Genomic DNA, 23707 nt, shown 5'->3' on the forward strand with positions numbered 1-23707 from the left:
TTGGGTAGAAATTATTATTAATAAAACCAGCTCCAACCATTGTGATACGTTTTAAATCCTGAGTTTGTGAGTTTGAGACCAAGCACTCTTGAAATATAGTGCCTACTGGTATGGATGTCTTGTGACTCCTACACCTTATAGTCCTCTTTGTCTTATGTAACATTTCCTATTCATTTAGTTACACACTTGTATGATTCATTGTCTCTGCATAGTATGTGTGTGTGAGATGTAAAGTGCTCTGACATCCTACATTGGTATGAGTAGTGCTACAAAAGAAACAAGCACTGGCGTTGCCAATAGGTCTCGCAGTAGGAAAGTTGGAGCTATTGGTTTTGTAAATGACAAAGCCCTTTATGTTTTTAAAATGAAAAAAAAATAAAAGGCATTGTTATTTGCAATTGTAATGGTTCCAACTTTCCTACTGCGAGACCTATTGGCAACGTGAGTGGTGTTGCATGTGTGAGTGGCGTTGCGTGTGTGAGTGGCGTTGCGTGTGTGAGTGGCGTTGCGTGTGTGAGTGGCGTTGCGTGGGTGAGTGGCGTTGCGTGGGTGAGTGGCGTTGCGTGGGTGAGTGGCGTTGCGTGGGTGAGTGGAATTGCGTGGGTGAGTGGCGTTGCGTGTGTGAGTGGGGTTGCGTGGATGAGTGGGGTTGCGTGGATGAGTGGGGTTGCGTGGATGAGTGGGGTTGCGTGGATGAGTGGGGTTGCTTGGGTGAGTGGCGTTGCGTGGGTGAGTGTGGTGTTGCGTGGGTGATAGTGGGCTTGCGTGGGTGATTTCCCTTTTAATGAATATTTATTTTTTTAATCATGGTGAGCTGGCCACAGACATGTAGCCCCTAAGCACCGACCATACCCTTGTATATAACCCCCAGCAATTAAGGTTGTTGCAGGGTTAGAAACAACTCATGCAGCATAAACACAGGCAGGGCAAAACAGTGGTTTCACAGCAGAATCGGCAGTCTGAAAACCGTAGCAAGGCACAGGGTTTGGGGGACGGGCAAGCAATGAAGAGACAGGAAACAAATTAAATGGGGGAGGGAGGGCAGGAACGATTGGAAAGCTCGCAGAGGAGGAGAGATAAAAGCTGCAAATGCAGTAATAGAGTGATAGATAGAAAATACAACTTTGCTCAGGGTACTTTATCAATGAAATAAATATTCATCTAAAAAAGTTTGATTTCAAAGCGTCCTGTCCAGCTTAATGAGTGCGTGTTGCAAGCTGGTCAATGATGCCACAGAAAGGGCTTAAAAGTTTCCCCTCTTCTGGTAAGGACATGGATGGCTGCGCACTCTATGCACGGGGAAGGGTGGGTTGAGGGAAACGTTGCATTCGTGCTCGGAGGGTGGGGGAGGGCTCAACACCAATCCGGAAGGTGAGAGCGCTCACTTTGAAGCTCCGTGGGCTCCTGTGGTGACCTCAAACCAAAAGCTGTCTGGAGGCGCTGAGAGGCGGAAAAAGTTACTGGCAGCAAACGAATCGCGGCCGAGGTGGTCTTAAGAGGAAGGCTGTAGAGATCCAACTGTGTGGAAAAGGAACAGAGTGAGGATTTGGGTAGTGCTGACAGTGGAAAGCACTGTAGGAGTGGCTGGGCAATGTTGAAACTTACTCAATATACACCGGAAGGGAGCCCCTAGGATAAAGTGTGTCCAAGTGGGCAGATGCTGTGGTCAAAACAGCAGTTTTGAAGGGAGGCGTCGAAGCGCGTCCAACTGCAACGAGGAGACAAGGGGAGAGGAAGTAAACAAGGGCACTTCAATTAACCCAGGGAAGCGGATAGGAGGAGGACAGCACGGGAACTTACTAGATTGGATCGAGGTGCGTTCTGTTTCGGGGATCCGTTTACTGCGGGCTGAGGTGGGCGCTGTGGTCAAAACAGCAGTTTTGAGGGGAGGAGTTGAAGCGCAGCCAACTGCACCGAGGAGTCAAGAGGAGAGGAAGTTAACGAGGGCACTTTAATTAACCCAGGGAAGCGGACAGGAGGAGGACAGCATGGGAATTTACTAGATTGGATCAAGGTTTGGAGAGAGAGGGGAGGTGCTGGTGTGGGAGGGGGGAGGTGCTGGTGTGGGAGGAGTGCTGCTAGGGAAAGGCTGTGATTGCGTGGAGAGAGAGGGGAGGTGCTGGTGTGAGAGAGGGGAGGTGCTGGATCAAGGTTTGGAGAGAGAGGGGAGGTGCTGGTGTGGGAGGCCAGACAACAAAAAATAGGCGGCTTGTTTTACCCGGCGAACGTCGAACGTCACAATGGCAGCTTGGGAGCCGTGCTTGAAATGTAAAAATAGAAGTGCAGGGACTCGTTTCTGAGAAGTGCCGCCGGTATTGTCTAATTAAATGTATTATATCTCTTGAGAAGTGCCGGTACTCTCCCTCTTAAAATACTCCGTTCCGGGCAGCACCGGCCCATTTAAAGCACTGCTTACGGTAATTTACAGGAGGGGGGCGGTAAACGCACAGGACGGCGCCACGCAGAGCAGCAGAAAAGGACAGGCAGAGAGTTGTATCACATGTAAAGCTGGAGACCCTGTAAACGGGAGTCAAAAGCAGACCGGGAAGTGAGCAAACTAGAGGGACCAGGTGTCAGGTCAAGGGGCGAGAGGCGTGTAGAGATGACTAGGGGCTGAAACTTCCCCTTATTTTGCAACGCGCTGAACATTCGGAGGAGATGTCTGTGTGTCACGGAGACGTCCTTTGATGAGTTACTGCAAGAAGTAGGCGATTTGTACAGAACAGCACATTTCCATGCCACATTCCTGTAATACTTCCAAGGACAGACGTAATCCGTTTTATTTGCACAGAAATATGTCAAGCAAGTTTCCTGACCCTCTCCAAGTGCCCCGTGCAGTGCACGAGGCAGCTCCGAGCTCTTCGACAAACAAGCACAGGCCCGGGCACTGTCGCAAGAGGCTCGAGAAGGAATCCTCAGCCGGCGCGGGCTGTACAGCCAAGACGGCGAGCTGGCAGCGAAGGAATAAACACAACGACGTGATGCTTCCGAGAAATGCAAGGCAGAAGCCGTCTGGCCTGCCGTGACGTTCAATAGACTGTCTGGGGAATGCGGCAGGCTGCAGCAGTCCTGTCGATACTGCGAACGCTTCCGACCAACCACCCCTCCTGCCCCCACCCAGCGTACAGACTGGTTACTGTGTAGAACCTGAAGCATGTCAGCCAGGGTCTCACATGCAAGCAGGCCTCGTTCCTCGGAATTCGAAGTGAGGGGCGGAATGAATGTAGATCACACAACGGCTTTGGGAGCGGTGTTTGGTGCGAGGTGAGTTTAGTGCCAGGAGTCCTTTCCCTACAGAGAGCGCAAGACCTAAAGAGAAATCAACATTATAAAATGGAAAGGAGTAAAGCAAACACCCTAACCCTGGAAACAGGGCAGAGATTCCAAAAGACCGCATGGCAGGGTAAAACAACAAGAAAATACGAGAAGGGAGGGGGGAGGAGAGAGTGCGATGCGAGAAGCCGGATGGGGGCGGGAGAGCCTGGAGGGGGAGCGTGAATGCGCGGATTGGGAGGGAAGCCTGATGGAGGCGGGAGAGCCTGGTTGGTGGGCGTGAATGCGAGAGAGGGGAGGTGCTGGTGTGGGAGGGGGGAGTTGCTGGCGTGGGAGGAGTGCTGCTAGGGGAGGACTGGGCTGGGCTTGGATGCGATGCGCGTGCATGTACACGGGCACTGCATGAAAACCGCGGGGCTGAAAGCCCTTTGGTTTGAAGATGTTTTCGCCACATGAATTCTCGCTACGCTCGATGCGCTTGCGCGCATCGATAGGTCGCGAGACCTAAATAGGCGGCTTGTTTTACCCGGCGAACGTCGAACGTCACAATGGCAGCTTGGGAGCCGTGCTTGAAATGTAAAAATAGAAGTGCAGGGACTCGTTTCTGAGAAGTGCCGCCGGTATTGTCTAATTAAATGTATTATATCTCTTGAGAAGTGCCGGTACTCTCCCTCTTAAAATACTCCGTTCCGGGCAGCACCGGCCCATTTAAAGCACTGCTTAGGGTAATTTACAGGAGGGGGGCGGTAAACGCACAGGACGGCGCCACGCAGGGCAGCAGAAAAGGACAGGCAGAGAGTTGTATCACATGTAAAGCTGGAGACCCTGTAAACGGGAGTCAAAAGCAGACCAGGAAGTGAGCAAACTAGAGGGACCAGGTGTCAGGTCAAGGGGCGAGAGGCGTGTAGAGATGTCTAGGGGCTGAAACTTCCCCTTATTTTGCAACGCGCTGAACATTCGGAGGAGATGTCTGTGTGTCACGGAGACGTCCTTTGATGAGTTACTGCAAGAAGTAGGCGATTTGTACAGAACAGCACATTTCCATGCCACATTCCTGTAATACTTCCAAGGACAGACGTAATCCATTTTATTTGCACAGAAATATGTCAAGCAAGTTTCCTGACCCTCTCCAAGTGCCCCGTGCAGTGCACGAGGCAGCTCCGAGCTCTTCGACAAACAAGCACAGGCCCGGGCACTGTCGCAAGAGGCTCGAGAAGGAATCCTCAGCCGGCGCGGGCTGTACAGCCAAGACGGCGAGCTGGCAGCGAAGGAATAAACACAACGACGCGATGCTTCCGAGAAATGCAAGGCAGAAGCCGTCTGGCCTGCCGTGACGTTCAATAGACTGTCTGGGGAATGCGGCAGGCTGCAGCAGTCCTGTCGATACTGCGAACGCTTCCGACCAACCACCCCTCCTGCCCCCACCCAGCGTACAGACTGGTTACTGTGTAGAACCTGAAGCATGTCAGCCAGGGTCTCACATGCAAGCAGGCCTCGTTCCTCGGAATTCGAAGTGAGGGGCGGAATGAATGTAGATCACACAACGGCTTTGGGAGCGGTGTTTGGTGCGAGGTGAGTTTAGTGCCAGGAGTCCTTTCCCTACAGAGAGCGCAAGACCTAAAGAGAAATCAACATTATAAAATGGAAAGGAGTAAAGCAAACACCCTAACCCTGGAAACAGGGCAGAGATTCCAAAAGACCGCATGGCAGGGTAAAACAACAAGAAAATACGAGAAGGGAGGGGGGAGGAGAGAGTGCGATGCGAGAAGCCGGATGGGGGCGGGAGAGCCTGGAGGGGGAGCGTGAATGCGCGGATTGGGAGGGAAGCCTGATGGGGGCGGGAGAGCCTGGTGGGTGGGCGTGAATGCGAGAGAGGGGAGGTGCTGGTGTGGGAGGGGGGAGATGCTGGTGTGGGAGGAGTGCTGCTAGGGGAGGAGAAGCCGGATGGCGCGAATGCGAGAGAGGGGAGGTGCTGGTGTGGGAGGGGGGAGTTGCTGGCGTGGGAGGAGTGCTGCTAGGGGAGGACTGGGCTGGGCTTGGATGCGATGCGCGTGCATGTACACGGGCACTGCATGAAAACCGCGGGGCTGAAAGCCCTTTGGTTTGAAGATGTTTTCGCCACATGAATTCTCGCTACGCTCGATGCGCTTGCGCGCATCGATAGGTCGCGAGACCTCATAAAATCATTGTGAGTGAGGGACTATGGAGATATGAGGGTCGCCACTGGAGGGTGCAAGTGAGCGAATATGTGAGGGCGTTCAATGGGGCTGGGTGCCAACAGAGATTGTCACGCTTGGCGCCCCCAGCATTAAAATGGTGCTGGCTGTATGCCATGGTGGATGGCAGCAACATGTGAATGGCACTCCCTCAGGCCAATGGAAGACGATTTCTGACAAAAGCCCATGCAAGTATGTATTGAGGTATGTATTTTTTAAGGCGTCAATCCTAACAATATATTAACATAGACAGGGGTATATGCATGGATGAATCAAACAGCAGATGCAAGGTAGAAAAACTCTGTAAATATTATTTTTTTAAAAGACCCTAAAGACACATGGGAACATTGGTCCTGGAAAAGCCAGCATGAAGCTGCAGACCATATGTAGAGACAATTTGCAAGGATTAGACAGTGCGGGGTAGATTTACAAGCCCCTTGTGACACTTTTGCGCCACCATTGCATCACTTTTTGTGACGCTGCGGCGGCATAAATAATGTGCCACACTGCTCCATACTTATGAAGTGACGCATCTGGATGCATCACATTTCGTAAACTCCTGTGCTTTGATCTGTAGGTGATCCTGTCAGGTCAGGGCTCATCCACGAGCCCAGGAAAAGAGAATAGCTGTAAATTAGTAACCCCTGGATGTGGGGAGGAAGTGAAAATCTTTGCTCATATTTCTTGTGAAGTCAAAAGACAATGTGTAGGCCAATGGCAGAAGCTCTTTATTGCACTTTTATTAATATACCACAATAAAATATGTATCTAACAACCTACATATAAATATTTCACACACAATAATACATATTGCACTATAAGTTAATGCCATCTCTGGCATGCCCTGTGACAAAGTAAAGAGGGATGGTGGCAATGACCATTGCTCTGCCGCTACGCATGTCTCAGAACACTTAGCTCACTCCTCACTGAAGACGTTTTTCAGTAAATCCAAGGTTTGTGTGTGATCATCAGATGTTCTTTGCTAACCCTTAATCCACCTTTGTCGAAAACTACGTCAAACTGGCTGCATGTGGGAAAATTGAGGGAAAAAATACGGTTCTGGCGAAATATCGACTACGACAATAACGTAAAGGAAGCATAGATTTACTATTCTTAACTCTGTAAATACATCCCTTGAAGACATATATATCGTTATGGACTTATAAATGGAGATAAGAACAGAAAATCAATACTTACCTATACATCCTATATATACTTATCATCACAATATTGTGGTAGTCTATATTTTGACCATGGTATTTTGGCAGGGCAATATCAAAATATCAATATTTTGCAGCAAACCGGTTAAACCCAAGCCGTGCATGGGTGACACGGTATTAACGAAGGGTAACCAGGACTTGCCCATGAAGGATCAGGTCTTTAATTGCTAAATTCTATTCTGAAAAGCAAAGGATATCACAAAGGAAAATAAAGTTAAGTGTGCATTTGGTTCTGTTAAAAATATCCTTGTCCTTTTCAGTGGAGCTGTTCAAGCAAGAGCCGATCCTGGAAGGCATTATAAATTTGTTCAACCAAGCAGGCACTTCTGCACTGGCTCTCACTTGAGTCAAGAGGATGCCCTTGTCGAATTGGCAACCAATATCAACAATATGGTCCGTGATATACAATCACTGTTGTAAGTTGGATTCCAGTAGGAGACACTACCCGACTTGATCCTCAGTTCATCGATGTGGATTTGCACCTGGTTTCTACCACTGTGTTTCCACAAGTATGTGGAAACTGACAGAATCAGTAATAAATAAGGAGGAAAGTGCTAGGTAAGTCTGGGCCCACATGTTATTTCATGTTCTGTGTTCCAGGTAATCAAACTAGGAATTATATGTTACAGTGGCGGAAAACCATCTGGAAACAGTCATTCTATCCCCGGTATATCTGTCTCCCACACCATGCAACTCAGAATTGGGGCCTAAATCTTTAGTAAGTGTTTTCAAGGCTGTGTTGGTCTAAGTAGAGATTCTGTATTTTGTAGGCTCTATTTATGAAAACTACATGAAAACTGATATCCCTTTACTCAAGTGTGACCCTTATGACTTTTTTGCTTTATATATGTGTGTAGTCACGTCTTTAGTGGTGCTGCTTCCACTGGTATGCAAGGTTCGTTCACCAGGGAATGTATGGCTGGTGTGCATCCCAAAAAGGCTTCCATCAGATCCCATCCTACTTTGGACCATGATAGGTCAGGCAGTGCAAGGTGTTCTGGATAACCTATGACTATGTAGGTAATACACTCTTATATATAAATATATCTCCTCCCCCCCCCTGGAAATCTGGCATGGATCCATTCCTGGTGGACCTAGTTTGGATAACTCAGTTATGTATATTTGCAATGGCTCTAACAATCTCTGATGTTCCATTTAAAACAACTATATGAGTTTGAAATAATCTCTTACTCCGTACGTAATTTCACTTGCAAGAAGATTCTCCACGACTATGTTGGCAAAAACAGGTTTGCTAAAGTTTGAAGATGTAAATGCAGGTTGAGACCCTTTTTGTTCCTAAAGGCTTCTGTTGTGTTTGAAGGATTTGCTAAATTTCCATTCATTGGAGCAACAATAAACCAGATCTTTATGGAGGATCACACAAAACCTTCTGGAATTCAACCTATTAGAAGTGAAAGAATAGGTACTCTGGCCAGGGTCATTTGGTTAGATCCAAGCAATGGGCCAATTGCAAACACTCTTCCTCAAACTTAAGGGATAGTAGGTGTAAACAAAGTGAAGTGCATGAAAAGATAATCCTGCCCCTGCAACGTGTGCGGGTCATCAGAGATATTGCTTTCTCAAGAACATTTCTAAGTTTGTAGCAGTTGCAGATAGTTTTTGAGGCTCCTCGACCACATCAAAGCTGCCAGATGCACTGCAAGTGAATGCAAGGAGAAATTGATGTTCCAAATAATGTTCCCCCTGGCAGGCGATCCTTTCCCCTGCCAAGCAAAACTACTCTCTTCAAAGTGCCGAAATAGACAGGGAATCTTTGGTTAAAAACAGGTCTAGTTAGGAACACGGGTCTTGGTAATGGCCCGGTTGGACAGATCTTTTTGGGTCTACAGGAAGTTGGAAATGGGCCACCTTATAAGTTTATCAGCTCTCCTCCTGAACCAGTCACTAAGCACAGTGCCACCTTTATTCACCAGAGAGGAGCTATTACAATACGTAAAGTGGCTGCATACTCAGGGGATTAGGATTGAGCAGTGGATTTCAGGTTTTTTGAGTCCACCATGAGTGTTGATTTAGGGTTTTTGATGTCTTAATTTGTCACTTTTTCAAATAGCTTTGGAGCACTGATTTTTAAAAAATCTTTGATGACATTTAGGGTGTCAGTTTCTTATTTTCGATAACATACAGTGTGACTTGTGCTGGTCCCATGTCGTCATGCAGGTTATTGTTTTTATTTGTTTTGATGTTTTTCCACAGTCTTTTATTGTATGCGGGTTATTGATTATGCTGCTCTCATTCCTCCCTGGGTGATGAATGGAGGTCTTTGATGGCATGCTACATGTCAGCTGCAGGGCTCTGAAGGCACGCTGGTTGTCAATATCTTCTTTAATGGCCCAGTCGGTGTCTACAAGTCCTTGATGGCTTGTTGAGTGTCTTTCTGATGGCTAGCTAGGTGTTGATTGCTGGTCTTTGAAGGCAAGCTGGGCGTCAAGTGAATGTCTTCCATGGCATGCTTGGCGTACTTTGTTGGGCTTTGATGGAGCAATGCATATCTTGCAAGTCTTTGATAGTACAATTGACGATATTGTCAGGTCTTTGATGGCAATTTGGGAATTGTCTGTAGGTCTTCTGAAAACAGATAATTTGCAGGCCCTCTTAAGGCATTATGTTGTTACTGTCATATCTTTGATGGGAGCTGTTTGTCCATTTTTGTTTGTTTTGATTGCACACTAGCTGGATTTCAAGCCTCGTGGTAACATGGGTGAAGATTTTATGTCTTTGAAAAAACATTGGGTGTTGATTGCACATCGCCTGAAGATACATAGTGAATTATTATTTTACAGTGTGCGGTGGACCTTTGGGTCTTACTATGGCATGAACAGCATTGATTTATGGTTCGGATGGCATTTTGGGTGTCTGTTTCGGATCAGTGATTGTACAATATCTGCCGGTAACAGATTCCCTAAATATAGATCCTTTTTTGATGTCATATCATTGTTATCAAACTTGCCAACAAAGCCTGTTCTTTAACAGCTCCCTCGTGTTGATTGTTGGTCTACTGATAGCAAACAGGATGTTGTCTTTTGGTCCTGGTACACGCTGGCTTTTAATTACAGAAAACTTTGTGTTTTGAAATTCCAAAACCACTTTAGTTCTCAGGAAGAGATGGGCTGTGAAGGTTGCGTGACAGTGAAGGTTCCTTCCAAGGCATGCCCTTTGATGGTCAGTCTCTAAAACTGTCCCCAGTACAAGGTATGCGAGCCTGGGTCAGATGGACTTCCCTCTGAGCCATTAACACTCCTGCTTGGGGTTGGCGGCGTTGTTGAGCTTATTCAGAGTCTTTTTAATCCTGAGGGCTGTCAGGCGGGCAGACGGGCTTGGGTACCAGCATTCCTTCATGGTTTTTGCCAAAGCTGATAGAATCTGGAGACAACAGAGAGAGAAGTTGATGCAAAAGAGAAACTGCGGTTGATAAATATACCATAAGAGGCTATTTTTTGTGGACAGTGTGGGACAGTCTCAAGGATTCATTAAAAGGGAGCTCCATTTTCTGAGTAGGATTAGAGAAAAAGTTCCTGTCTAAATTTTGTGTTTTGGGACTTGCACTTTCTTAAAGTGGCAAGTCAGATGTCCGATGTACAAAATGCTCAGAAAGCCTCTGCAAATATGTCATATATTATTATTAATGTTGGTAATAATACCAAGAAGAATAACAACAACAAGTTAAATAATAATCATATTATTATCACCATCATCATCACTATAGCACTACAATAGTATGTTGGTGTGTATGGTTGAATATTTCTATTTAGTGAGTCTCTGTATTATTTTGTTTTTGTTTTGTCTTTGTCCTGCCTGTGTTTTTAGGTCTCGGACCAAAGGCTTTTCAAATTCGCGGGCGTGTTTTTGCAGTTTTCTCGCCGTGACGTCATCCGTCACTCAACAGCAAAAACCACGCCCCCGAAAGTGAAAATGTCGCCGCTTTTCGGACGCCATTTCTGCCCGACCACCGCCGCAAGAAGTCGAGAAGCTGCCGAGTCCTCCGGTGAGTTCTTGCTGTCCTGCCCCCCCTTGTTGCTCGTGCTTGCTGTCCTGCCTCCCTCGTTGTTCGTGCTTGCTGTCCCCCCTTGTTGCTTGTGCTTGCTCCCCTGCCCCCCATGTTGCTCATGCTTGCAGTCCTGCCCCCCCTCGTTGCTCGTGCTTGCTGTCCTGCCCCCCCTCGTTGCTTGTGCTTGCTGTCCTGCCCCCTCATTGCTCGTGCTTGCTTTCCTGCCCCCCGTCGTTGCTTGTGCTTGCTGTCCTGCCCCCCTCGTTGCTTGTGCTTGCTGTCCTGCTCGCTTGTTGCTTGTTCTTGCTCTCCTGCCCCCCCTCGTTGCTCATGCTTGCTCTCCTGCCCCCCCTTGTTGCTTGTGCTTGCTGTCCTGCCCCCCTCGTTGCTTGTGCTTGCTGTCCTGCCGCCCATTGCTTGTGCTTGCTCTACTGCCCCCTCGTTGTTCGTGCTTGCTGTCCTGCCCCCTCGTTGCTTGTGCTTGCTCTCCTGCCCCCTCGTTGCTTGTGCTTGCTCTCCTGCCCCCTTGTTGCTTGTGCTTGCTGTCCTGCCCCCTCGTTGCTTGTGCTTGCTCCCCTGCCCCCTCGTTGCTTGTGCTTGCTCCCCTGCCCCCTCGTTGCTTGTGCTTGCTCTCCTGCCCCCCCTCACTGGTTGTGCTTGCTCTCCTGCCCCCCCCCTCGTTGCTTGTGCTTGCTGTCCTGCCCCCTCGTGCTTGCTGTCCTGCCCCCTCATTGCTTGTGCTGGCTGTCCTGCCCCCTCGTTGCTTTTGCTTGCTGTCCTGCCCCCTCATTTCTTGTGCTTGCTGTCCTGCCCTCTCGTTGCTTGTGCTTGCTGTCCTGCCCCCTCGTTGGTTGTGCTTGCTCTCCTGCCCCCCCTTGCTGGTTGTGCTTGCTCTCCTGTCCCCCCCTCGTTGCTTGTGCTTGCTGTCCTGCCCCCTCTTTGCTTGTGCTTGCAGTCCTGCCCCCCCTCATTGCTTGTGCTTGCTGTCCTGCCCCCCCTCGTTGCTTGTGCTTGCTGTCCTTCCCCCTCGTTGGTTGTGCTTGCTCTCCTGCCCCCCCTCGCTGGTTGTGCTTGCTGTCCTACCCCCCTCGTTGCTTGTGCTTGCTGTCCTGCCCCCCTTGTTGCTTGTGCTTGCTGTCCTGCCCCCTAGTTACTTGTGCTTGCTGTCCTGACCCCCTCGTTGCTTGTGCTTTCTGTCCTGCCCCCTCGTTGCTTGACCTTGCTGTCCTGCCCCCTCGTTGCTTGTGCTTGCTGTCCTGCCCCCTCGTTGCTTGTGCTTGCTCTACTGCCCCCTCGTTGTTCGTGCTTGCTGTCCTGCCCCCTTGTTGCTTGTGCTTGCTCCCCTGCCCCCTCGTTGCTTGTGCTTGCTCTCCTGCCCCCCCTCGCTGGTTGTGCTTACTCTCCTGCCCCCCCCTCGTTGCTTGTGCTTGCTGTCCTGCCCCCTCGTGCTTGCTGTCCTGCCCCCTCATTGCTTGTGCTTCGCTGTCCTGCCCCCTCGTTGCTTGTGCTTGCTGTCCTGCCCCCTCATTTCTTGTGCTTGCTGTCCTGCCCCCTCGTTGCTTGTGCTTGCTGTCCTGCCCCCTCGTTGCTTGTGCTTGCTCTCCTGCCCCCCCTCGCTGGTTGTGCTTGCTCTCCTGTCCCCAGCTCGTTGCTTGTGCTTGCTGTCCTGCCCCCTCGTTGCTTGTGCTTGATGTCCTGCCCCCCCATTGCTTGTGCTTGCTGTCCTGCCCCCCCCTCGTTGCTTGTGCTTGCTGTCCTGCCCCCTCATTGGTTGTGCTTGCTCTCCTGCCCCCCCTCGCTGGTTGTGCTTGCTGTCCTACCCCCCTCGTTGCTTGTGCTTGCTGTCCTGCCCCCCTTGTTGCTTGTGCTTGCTGTCCTGCCCCCTAGTTGCTTGTGCTTGCTGTCCTGCCCCCCCTCGTTGCTTGTGCTTGCTGTCCTGCCCCCTCGTTGCTTGTGCTTGCTGTCCTGCCCCCTCGTTGCTTGTGCTTGCTGTCCTGCCCCCGTTGCTTGTGCTTGCTGTCCTGACCCCCTCGTTGCTTGTGCTTGCTGTCCTGCCCCCCGTTGCTTGTGCTTGCTGTCCTGCCCCCCCCTCGTTGCTTGTGCTTGCTGTCCTGCCACCTCGTTCGTTGTGCTTGCTGTCCTGCCCCCGTTGCTTGTGCTTGCTGTCCTGCCCCCTCGTTGCTTGTGCTTGCTGTCCTGCCCCCGTTGCTTGTGCTTGCTGTCCTGACCCCCTTGTTGCTTGTGCTTGCTGTCCTGCCCCCCGTTGCTTGTGCTTGCTGTCCTGACCCCCTTGTTGCTTGTGCTTGCTGTCCTGCCCCCTCGTTGCTTGTGCTTGCTGTCCTGCCCCCGTTGCTTGTGCTTGCTGTCCTGCCCCCCCTCGTTGCTTGTGCTTGCTGTCCTGCCCCCTCGTTGCTTGTGCTTGCTGTCCTGACCCCCTTGTTGCTTGTGCTTGCTGTCCTGCCCCCTCGTTGCTTGTGCTTGCTGTCCTGCCCCCGTTGCTTGTGCTTGCTGTCCTGCCCCCCCTCGTTGCTTGTGCTTGCTGTCCTGCCCCCTCGTTGCTTGTGCTTGCTGTCCTGCCCCCCGTTGCTTGTGCTTGCTGTCCTGACCTCCTCGTTGCTTGTGCTTGCTGTCCTGCCCCCCGTTGCTTGTGCTTGCTGTCCTGCCCCCCCTCGCTGGTTGTGCTTGCTGTCCTACCCCCCTCGTTGCTTGTGCTTGCTGTCCTGCCCCCCTTGTTGCTTGTGCTTGCTGTCCTGCCCCCTAGTTGCTTGTGCTTGCTGTCCTGCCCCCCCTCGTTGCTTGTGCTTGCTGTCCTGCCCCCCGTTGCTTGTGCTTGCTGTCCTGACCTCCTCGTTGCTTGTGCTTGCTGTCCTGCCCCCTGTTGCTTGTGCTTGCTGTCTTGCCCCCCACCCCCCTCGTTGCTTGTGCTTGCTGTCCTGCCCCCTCGTTCGTTGTGCTTGCTCTCCTGCCCTGCTATTGGCATTGTAAATGACAATGCCATTTATTTATTTATTTATTTTTAAAAACATAAATAAAAATATTGTCATGAGCAATGCCAATAGCTCTACCTTAAGAATTCGGAGTCCATTGCATTGTCAATGCTTGTTTTCATTTGCTTCCTGGGTTATGTTAACAATTATTTTCGAATAGTAGTTGATACTTGTTAAATACTGTAAGCTAAATTGTCAGGTAAACCTGATTAATTGGTTTGGACTTGTACTACTATTTCTTACGTCACGTAGATAAAATCACGTTTACGGTTTTCTAACTTTATATTGTTCTATTTTCTGGACTCTTGTAAACTATTAATCAATGTAATATAAATATCACTGGGCAATTGAAGATTTTGCCTCTTCGCTAGGCTGGGATGGGGCTCCGCTGCTAACCTTTTCTTAAAAAAAAATTGTTTTTCTTAATCACTGCTTCCTGCTTATCCATAACAAGGACATGCATGTACATTTTCAACATCTATAGTCATCGTGCATCCAAAGCTTTGAACATGACATCCCACTGTTTCACTCGATCTCACTGCCCGTGAGCCTAGTTACTCTAGTTTTGAGCAGAAGTACATTTTTTGTTAAAGGTAGGGTCTGCATCCTAAAAAACAATATAATAACATGATAACCAAAATAGGGAATCTAGATTCACACTTATCCACCCCCACCCACTTGGCAGCGACAGGCAGGCGGCGCTGTACCTCTACTATAAAAAATCAGGGGGTGCACTCGAGACTTGTTTATGGTTCATGTGTTCATGGTGCGAGGGGGCATGCTTGGTGACGTTGCATTAGCTGGTGATAAAGTGGGCCCAACGATTGTTTAACTTTGCATGCTCTCATTCGTTGCCATGGACACTTCAGTCAACATTTGTCCCCCTTCCAAAAGATCACTCTCCGCGTTCTCATCAGAACGTACTGCTCTGAGGCGGCATTCCTCAGCTACCCCACACTTCCAAAAATCATCCCTCCATTTTTCCCATTTGGGCGGTGCTGGGTGTATCCAGTGGATCTCTATCCGCCGTTTCGCCAGGACCAGTCCTCATAACGCAAACTTATAGCGCCTTCTAGTTCCCTTCTTCAATCAATCAATCAATCAGGACACTTGTAAAGCGCACTACATACCCGTGAGGGTCTCAAGGCGCTGGGGTGAGGGGGACTCTGAGTAGTCTTCTGAAGACCAGTAGGTCTTGGGTCTGCGGTAGGTTGGTGGGGAGGGTGTTCCAGGCCTTGGCGACGAGGTGGGAAAAGGATCTGCCTCCGGCTGTCGTTCTTCGGATGCGGAGGACAGCGGCGAGGGCGGCAGAGCGGAGCTTGCGGGTTGGGGTGTAGAAGCTGAGTCGTCTGTTGAGGTACGCTGGGCCGGTGTCGTGGAGGGCTTTGTGTGCGTGGGTAAGGAGCTTGAAGGTTATCCTCTTGTTGACAGGGAGCCAGTGTAGGTCTATAAGGTGGGGGTTGATGTGGCTGCGGCGGGGGATGTCGAGGATCAGACGAGCCAAGGCGTTATGGATGCATTGCAGCCGTCTTAGGAGTTTGGCCGATGCTCCTGCATAGAGGGCGTTGCCGTAGTCCAGCCTGCTGGTGACGAGGGCCTGGGTGACTGTTCTTCTTGTTTCAGTGGGGATCCATTTGAAGATCTTGCGTAGCATTCGGAGTGTGTTGAAGCAGGAGGAGGAGATGGCGTTGACCTGCTTGGTCATGGTGAGGGTGGAGTCGAGGATGACCCCCAGGTTGCGTGCGTGGCCAGTGGGAGTCGGAGCGGTTCTCAGTGCGGTCGGCCACCTGGAGTTGTCCCAGGTCGAAGGGGTGGGCCCAAGGATGAGGAACTCCATTTTGTCAGCTTTAGTCGACTGATCCTCATCCAGTCGGCGACGTCCTTCATTCCTTCGTGGAAGTTGGTTTTGGCTGTGTGAGGGTCTTTGGTGAGGGAGATGATCAGCTGGGTGTCGTCGGCGTAGGAGATGATGTTGAGGTCGTATTGACGGGCGACGTGGGCGAGGGGTGCCATGTAGATGTTGAACAGCATCGGGCTGAGGGACGAGCCCTGGGGTACGCCGCAGATGATCTCGGTGGCATTGGAGTGGAAGGGGGAAGGCAGACGCTCTGGTTTCTGCCAGAAAGGAAGGAGGTGGTCCAGTCCAGGGCCTTCCCTTGGATTCCGGCGTTGTGTAGGCGTGTGCATAGGGTGAGGTGGCAGACTGTGTCTAAGGCGGCTGAAAGGTCCAGGAGGATGAGGGCTGTTGTTTCTCGGTTGTCTAGCAGGGTCCTGATGTCATCCGTGGCAGCGATGAGGGCGGTTTCGGGTGCTGTGGTTGCTGGGGAAATCGGACTGGGATAGGTCCAGGATGTTGTTGTCTTCGAGGTAGCGGGTCAGCTGTTTGTTGACTATTTTCTCTGTGACCTTAGCCAGAAAAGGGAGCAGGGAGATGGGCCGGAAGTTCTTGAGACCTTTGGGGTCCGCCGTTGGTATCTTGAGTAAGGCGTTGATCTTGGCGTGTTTCCAGCTTTCCGGGAAGGTTGCTGTCTCAAAGGAGATGTTGATGGCCTTGCTGAGCTGGGGTGCGATGGATGTGCTGGCTTTGTTGAAGATGTGGTGGGGGCATGGGTCTAGCGGTGAGCCGGAGTGGATGGTCTTCATAATATCGCTGGTGTCCTTGTCGTTGACGCTTGTCCAGGAGAGTAGCTGGTCGGTGTTTGTGGTGGTGGTGGGGGCGGTGGCAGTGGCCGTCGGGGCGATCGTGGCATTGAAGCTGTTGTGGATGTCGGTGATCTTGCGGTGGAAGAAGGTAGCCAGAGAGTCGCATAGATCTTGTGACTGCGGGATGTCATTGGCGTTGGAGCTGGGGTTGGAGAGTTCCTTCACGATGTTGAAGAGCCCCTTGCTATTGTGTGCATTGTTGTCTAGGTGGTCCTTGAATGAGGCCCTCTTGGCGGCTCTAATGACCCTTCTTGGGTGTCGGAAGCACGCCCAGGAAACAGCGTTTTTTGGAGGTGGCGATTTGCACCGCCGTTGCTGTACTAAGGGACAGCACCACCTGGTTCTAAAACTGTACAGTACCAAGTCATATGCAGAAATGTGTCGGGGTCCATGCCACATCGCGGACACGCAGAAGACAACCCTGGGGTGAACCGTTTAGTCATCAATGGAGCGCACACCGCTAGCCCCTCCTCCGGATCGCCCCTCGGGACTCTGGCACTTGCAGTTCTTTAGTGGATCACCCAGGTGGGTGCAAGTCGGTACTTGTAGGACTGATGAATCTCTAGACCCGATACATGTCCCGGGTTTTAGGATATCGCCCGAGACATGTCTCGGGTTTCGGAATAACTTCCCTCATCAGTAGAGAAAGATCGTTAGGGGTGGAAGAGAAGGTCGCCACACAACAGTCAAAGGCCTCGATGCCAGAACCGGCACGCAGGTGCGTCGTCCAAGAGCCCGTCGGCCCAAAGCTCAAGGGAGCCATATTGTCTTTAGTCATCAATGGAGCGCACACCGCTAGCCCCTCCTCCGGATCGCCCCTCGGGACTCTGGCACTTGCAGTTCTTTAGTGGATCACCTAGGTGGGTGCAAGTCGGTACTTGTAGGACTGATGAATCTCTAGACCCGATACATGTCCCGGGTTTTAGGATATCGCCCGAGACATGTCTCGGGTTTTGGGATAACTTCCCTCATCAGTAGAGAAAGATCGTTAGGGGTGGAAGAGAAGGTCGCCACACAACAGTCAAAGGCCTCGATGCCAGAACTGGCACGCAGGTGCGTCGTCCAAGAGCCCGTCGGCCCAAAGCTCAAGGGAGCTATATTGTGTTTAGTCATCAATGGAGAGCACACCGCTAGCCCCTCCTCCGGATCGCCCCTCGGGACTCCGGCACTTGCAATTCTTTAGTGGATCACCCAGGTGGGTGCAAGTCGGTACTTGTAGGACTGATGAATCTCTAGACCCGATAAATGTCCCGGGTTTTAGCATATCGCCCGAGACATGTCTCGGGTTTCGGGATAACTTCCCTCATCAGTAGAGAAAGATCGTTAGGGGTGGAAGAGAAGGTCGCCACACAACAGTCAAAGGCCTCGATGTCAGAACCGGCACGCAGGTGCGTCGTCCAAGAGCCCGTCGGCCCAAAGCTCAAGGGAGCCATATTGTGTTTAGTCATCAATGGAGCGCACACCGCTAGCCCCTCCTCCGGATCGCCCCTCGGGACTCTGGCACTTGCAGTTCTTTAGTGGATCACCCAGGTGGGTGCAAGTCGGTACTTGTGGGACTGATGAATCTCTAGACCCGATACATGTCCCGGGTTTTAGGATATCGCCCGAGACATGTCTCGGGTTTCGGGATAACTTCCCTCATCAGTAGAGAAAGATCGTTAGGGGTGGAAGAGAAGGTCACCACACAACAGTTAAAGGCCTCGATGCCAGAACCGGCACGCAGGTGCGTTGTCCAAGAGCCCGTCGGCCCAAAGCTCAAGGGAGCCATATTGTGTTTAGTCATCAATGGAGCGCACACCGCTAGCCCCTCCTCCAGATTGCCCCTCGGCACTCTGGCACTTGCAGTTCTTTAGTGGATCACCCAGGTGGGTGCAAGTCGGTGAACCGTGCTCGTCGCTGTGGATCAGGTATGTCTGGTGTAGGTAATAAAACTGTATTCACTTGAACCGTGCATTAGTTGTAGCCTCTGCTAGCTACGGCAAAGCTCTCCTTCGCTCGCCGTCTGTCAGTGAAACAGGCAGGTCGTCATCCCATCTTGCTGCTAACCTACAGGTGATAGGAGGATATTCCTTTCTCTCGCTGGAGGTCAGGATGGGGGCAGCAACTAACGCCCTTGGTAATTTGAAGATATTGTCCCTCTGTAGGGTCAGTTTTTGGCACTGCAGTCAATAGCACTGATGATAGAAGAAAAGTGCAGCTCTAGGGGTTAGTGTGAGGAGCCATTGCCAGTACCTCTGGCAGTCAGAAGATACTGCTTCTGTCTGTCCGGGTCAGCCCTTAAGCCTAATGTGGATAAGAATGTGAAATAAAGGGTCTGTGGTTCCTTAAGGGTCCCTGATGAATGTGGATTATGCTACTTGAAGCCTTCATCGAGCACCTGGTACTCCACAAGTGTTCGCGTATTCACTATTTGAAGCCTCTGAGGAGATGTGTTCGGACCAACGGCATCTGCCACCCATACTACAAGCGAGTGCGCACTTACTGTGTCTGAATAGTAGGTGTTGGGGATGACTGGTCTCTGCTGGTCCTTGCACACCACCTTCTTCATGTCTTCAAAGCTCGGGTCACTTGGCACTACATCGAAGAAAGGAGGCCTGTACTCGTCCACCATCCCTGCAGGAGAAAAACAGAGCCGGTGAGTGCAACTACTGAAGCCGTCTACAGGTACTGCAAGTTCAGGCAGGCATGCACCTAATATCTGTGATACAGAGTCATTCTTCGAACTATTTGTTTGCTATTTTCACTTTTAACAGGACTCACCTTCGTAGTAGTATCAATAGCAATGTGTTACCACCACCTGTACATCCGCCAGTATTTTAATGCTGTTGCACCATCCACACTTTGCTTTTGATACTGCTAACTTCTGAAAAACCCAACAAACGGATGCACTAAATGACGTATTTTTAATCTTCTGCTTGCCGAAAGTATGGCAATGCTTACTACCAAAAAGTTTCCCACAATATTTCAGGACTGGGTTTATCATCTCCTCTAATATTTGGGGGTATTTCTATGCCTCCCCTACGAATTTCAGGGAAAGCATAAAAGTAGAGGCACTCCCGGGTAGGGGGGCAGGCGTGGAGGGGCAGCATAGACAAACTGGGGAGCTTGAAAACGTAGAAACTAGGTGCACAGCACCTGTAATCCCTGGCACAAGTTAAGCACTGAATGGCAGGGAGTACGTAGGGTGTGATGCGAAACGGAATGACTTTTTTGTGGTGTCTTGTATAAATGGGATAGCATCGTGTGCTGCGGTGCGTTATTGTGTGTTATGTAAAGTGATGCAATATTATGCTACGGATGGTATGCGTAGTGCAGTGTAGTATGAAATGGTAAGGTATATCGTTTTGTGAAATATTGTCATGCTGTCCCATGCTGCGTCATGACATGATATCGTATGGCATGTTGTGTGTGACGTGTTGCATTACGTTCTGGGTGTCACAGTATATTATACTATTATAGGAAGAGTTGCGTTACATTACATTATAGCTAACGCTATGATGTGGCCTGGATGAGATCGAATGTTATATGTTATGTATGTTGTGGTGTCATATGTTATGTGATGCTACACTGTAATATCGTATACTAAGGCATGATATGACCTTATAGAGAACAAGGTCGATACAAAAAGCACCACTGCAGGTTTTGGTAGTAAAACATTTTTCCCCGGCGGTGAGCGTAAAATATGACGTAGGTACAGCCGGGGCTCATTCCTTCAGCTGTGCAGTGTACATGGAAACTTCCGGCTGCAGGGCCCGCGCGGACAGGAAGCAGGGACAGCCCCGGTGGCGCACGTCCAGCTCTTCCCCGCTGCGTTCGCCGCCTAATCAGTGCTGTGCAAACAGAGCGCTGATTGAGTGTAAACCCGCCTTTAATCACAGCCCTGGGTGCTGACACCAGATTACACTGTTTATGATTCTCGCCCCTCCTGACATTACGAGCGCTGATAGAGGGGGCTTTCTGCACCCGGAGCCAGCAATATGTGGTCTGGGCGTGCTGCGGGAGAGGGACAGCAGCAACCTCACTGCGCGCTCCAGAGCCAGGGCTGCAGGGCCAGCAGCCGTGCCCTCCCAGAGGAAGCGTTTACAGGCCTGTACGGGCCTTTCAAAGAGCTAGCGCCTACAGGAGCAGCACTATGCGAATCGTGAGCTAACTGATGATGAGCTATAGGAACTGAAGCAGTTAAACGTGCGTTACGGAGCAAAGACTTACACAACCAACAATGTACGTTCAAAGAGCAAGCGATTACTGGACCGACAATGGGCGCTCCAAACTGGACCGGCGGCAATGTGCGCTTCAAGAGCGCGGTTACTGGATCAGCAATGTGCACTCAAAGAGCAGGCGGTTACTGGATCAGCAATGTGCGCTCCAAGAGCGCGGTTACTGGATCAGCAATGTGCACTCAGAGAGCAGGCGGTTACTGGATCAGCAATGTGCGCTCCAAGAGCGCGGTTACTGGATCAGCAATGTGCACTCAGAGAGCAGGCGGTTACTGGATCAGCAATGTGCGCTCCAAGAGCGCGGTTACTGGATCAGCAATGTGCACTCAGAGAGCAGGCGATTACTGGATCAGCAATGTGCGCTCCAAGAGCGCGGTTACTGGATCAGCAATGTGCACTCAGAGAGCAGGCGGTTACTGGACCGGCAATGTGCACTCAAAGAGCGGGCGGGTTACTGGACCGGCAATGTGCACTCGAAGAGCGGGCGGTTACTGGACCGGCAATGTGCACTCGAAGAGCGGGCGGTTACTGGACCGGCAATGTGCACTCAAAGAGCGGGCGGGTTACTGGACCGGCAATGTGCACTCGAAGAGCGCGCGGTTACTGGACCGGCAATGTGCACTCGAAGAGCGGGCGGTTACTGAACCGGCAATGTGCACTCAAAGAGCGGGCGGGTTACTGGACCGGCAATGTGCACTCGAACAGCGGGCGGTTACTGGACCGGCAATGTGCACTCGAAGAGCGGGCGGTTACTGGACCGGCAATGTGCACTCAAAGAGCGGGCGGGTTACTGGACCGGCAATGTGCACTCGAAGAGCGGGCGGTTACTGGACCGGCAATGTGCACTCAGAGACTGGGCGGTTACTGGATCAGCAATGTTCACTCAGAGATCAGGTGGTTACTGGATCAGCAATGTTCACTCAGAGAGCGGGCGGTTACTGGATCAGCAATGTTCACTCAAAGAGCGGGCGGTTACTGGACCGACAATTTGCACTCGAAGAGCAGGCGGTTACTGGATCAGGAATGTTCACTCAGAGAGCAGGCGGTTACTGGATCAGCAATGTGCACTCAGAGAGCAGGCGGTTACAGGACCAGCAATGTGCACTCAAAGAGCGGGCGGTTACTGGATCAGCAATGTGCACTCAAAGAGCGGGCGGTTACTGGACCGGCAATGTGCACTCAAAGAGCAGGCGGTTACTGGACCGGCAATGTGCACTCGAAGAGCGGGCGGTTACTGGACCGGCAATGTGCACTCGAAGAGCGGGCGGTTACTGGACCGGCAATGTGCACTCAAAGAGCAGGCGGTTACTGGATCAGCAATGTGCACTCAGAGAGCAGGCGGTTACTGAATCAGCAATGTGCACTCAGAGAGCAGGCGGTTACTGGATCAGCAAATGCACTCTAAGAACAAGAAGTTACTGGACTAACAATGTGCGTAACAAGAGCAAGTGGCTACTGGACCAGCAATGTGCGTAACAAGAGCAAGCGGGTACTGGACCAGCAATGTGAATTCCAAGTAACTTACAGGACCAGCAATGTGCGTGCCAAGAGCAACCGGTTACTGGACCAGCAATGTGTGTTCCAAGAGCAAACAGTTACTGGACCAGCAATGTGTGTTCCAAGAGCAAACGGTTACTGGACCAGCAATGTGCGTTCCAAGAGCAAGAAGTTACTGGACCAGCAATGTGCACTCCGAGAGCAAGCTGTCTGGACCAGCAATGTGCACTGCAAGAGCAAGCGATTCCTGGAACAGCAATGTGTACTCCAAGAGCAAGCGGTTACTGGACCACCAATGTGCGTACCAAAAATCAAGCGGCTACAGGTGCAGCAATGTGCACTACAACAGTAAGCAATTACCATGCCAGCAAAGCACACTCAAAAAGTAAGCAGCTTCAGGTCCAGCAAAGCATGCTACAGGCGCAAGTGGTTACAAGACGAGCAATGTGTGCTACAAGAGCAAGCGGTTATTGGACCAACAATGTGCGTTCCATGTACCTTACTGGTCCAGCAAAGTGTGCTCCAGGAGGAAGCAGTTTCTAGACCAGAAATATACGCACCAAGAGCAAGTGGTACCAAACCAGTAATGGGCGCTCCAAGAGTGCAGTTACTGGACCAGCAATGTGCGCTCAAAGACCAAGCAGTTACTGGGTCAGCAATGTGCCCTCCTAGAGCACGGTTACAGGACCAGCAATGTACACTCCAAGAGCAGGCGGTTACTGGATCAGCAATGTGCGCTCCAAGAGCGCGGTTACTTGATCAGCAATGTGCCCCCAGAGAGCAGGCGGTTACTGGACCGGCAATGTGCACTCAAAGAGCGGGCGGGTTACTGGACCGGCAATGTGCACTCGAAGAGCGGGCGGTTACTGGACCGGCAATGTGCACTCGAAGAGCGGGCGGTTACTGGACCAGCAATGTGCACTCAAAGGGCGGGTTACTGGACCGGCAATGTGCACTCGAAGAGTGGGCGGTTACTGGACCGGCAATGTGCACTCAGAGAGTGGGCGGTTACTGGATCAGCAATGTTCACTCAGAGATCAGGTGGTTACTGGATCAGCAATGTTCACTCAGAGAGCGGGCGGTTACTGGATCAGCAATGTTCACTCAAAGAGCGGGCGGTTACTGGACCGGCAATTTGCACTCGAAGAGCGGGCGGTTACTGGACCGGCAATGTGCACTCAGAGAGCAGGCGGTTACTGGATCGGCAATGTGCACTCAGAGAGCAGGCGGTTACTGCACCGGCAATGTGCACTCAAAGAGCAGGCGGTTACAGGACCAGCAATTTGCACTCAAAGAGCGGGCGGTTACTGGATCAGCAATGTGCACTCAGAGAGCAGGCGGTTACTGGATCAGCAATGTGCACTCAAAGAGCGGGCGGTTACTGGACCGGCAATGTGCACTCAAAGAGCAGGCGGTTACTGGATCAGCAATGTGCACTCAGAGAGCAGGCGGTTACTGAATCAGCAATGTGCACTCAAAGGGCGGGTTACTGGACCGGCAATGTGCACTCGAAGAGTGGGCGGTTACTGGACCGGCAATGTGCACTCAGAGAGTGGGCGGTTACTGGATCAGCAATGTTCACTCAGAG

The 23707-nt window shown here is 51.1% G+C and overlaps 1 protein-coding gene across 1 annotated transcript in view; it reads right to left on the reverse strand.

Moving 5' to 3' along the window:
• Positions 1 to 6196: 6196 nt before the first annotated feature.
• The window catches only part of ACVRL1 (activin A receptor like type 1), a 183519-nt gene continuing 166008 nt past the window's right edge, over positions 6197 to 23707 (reverse strand). The window contains exons 9-10 of the mRNA XM_086963787.1: positions 18888 to 19018; positions 6197 to 10090 (exon numbers count right to left, since the gene is read on the reverse strand). Coding sequence (XP_086819913.1) covers positions 9959 to 10090; positions 18888 to 19018 — 263 coding nt within the window. The 3' untranslated portion in view covers positions 6197 to 9958. The remainder of the gene's footprint in view (positions 10091 to 18887; positions 19019 to 23707) is intronic.

The sequence above is a fragment of the Lissotriton vulgaris genome, chromosome 1_1 (assembly GCF_964263255.1).
Source record: "Lissotriton vulgaris chromosome 1_1, aLisVul1.2, whole genome shotgun sequence".
Classification (NCBI taxonomy): Eukaryota; Metazoa; Chordata; class Amphibia; order Caudata; family Salamandridae; genus Lissotriton; species Lissotriton vulgaris.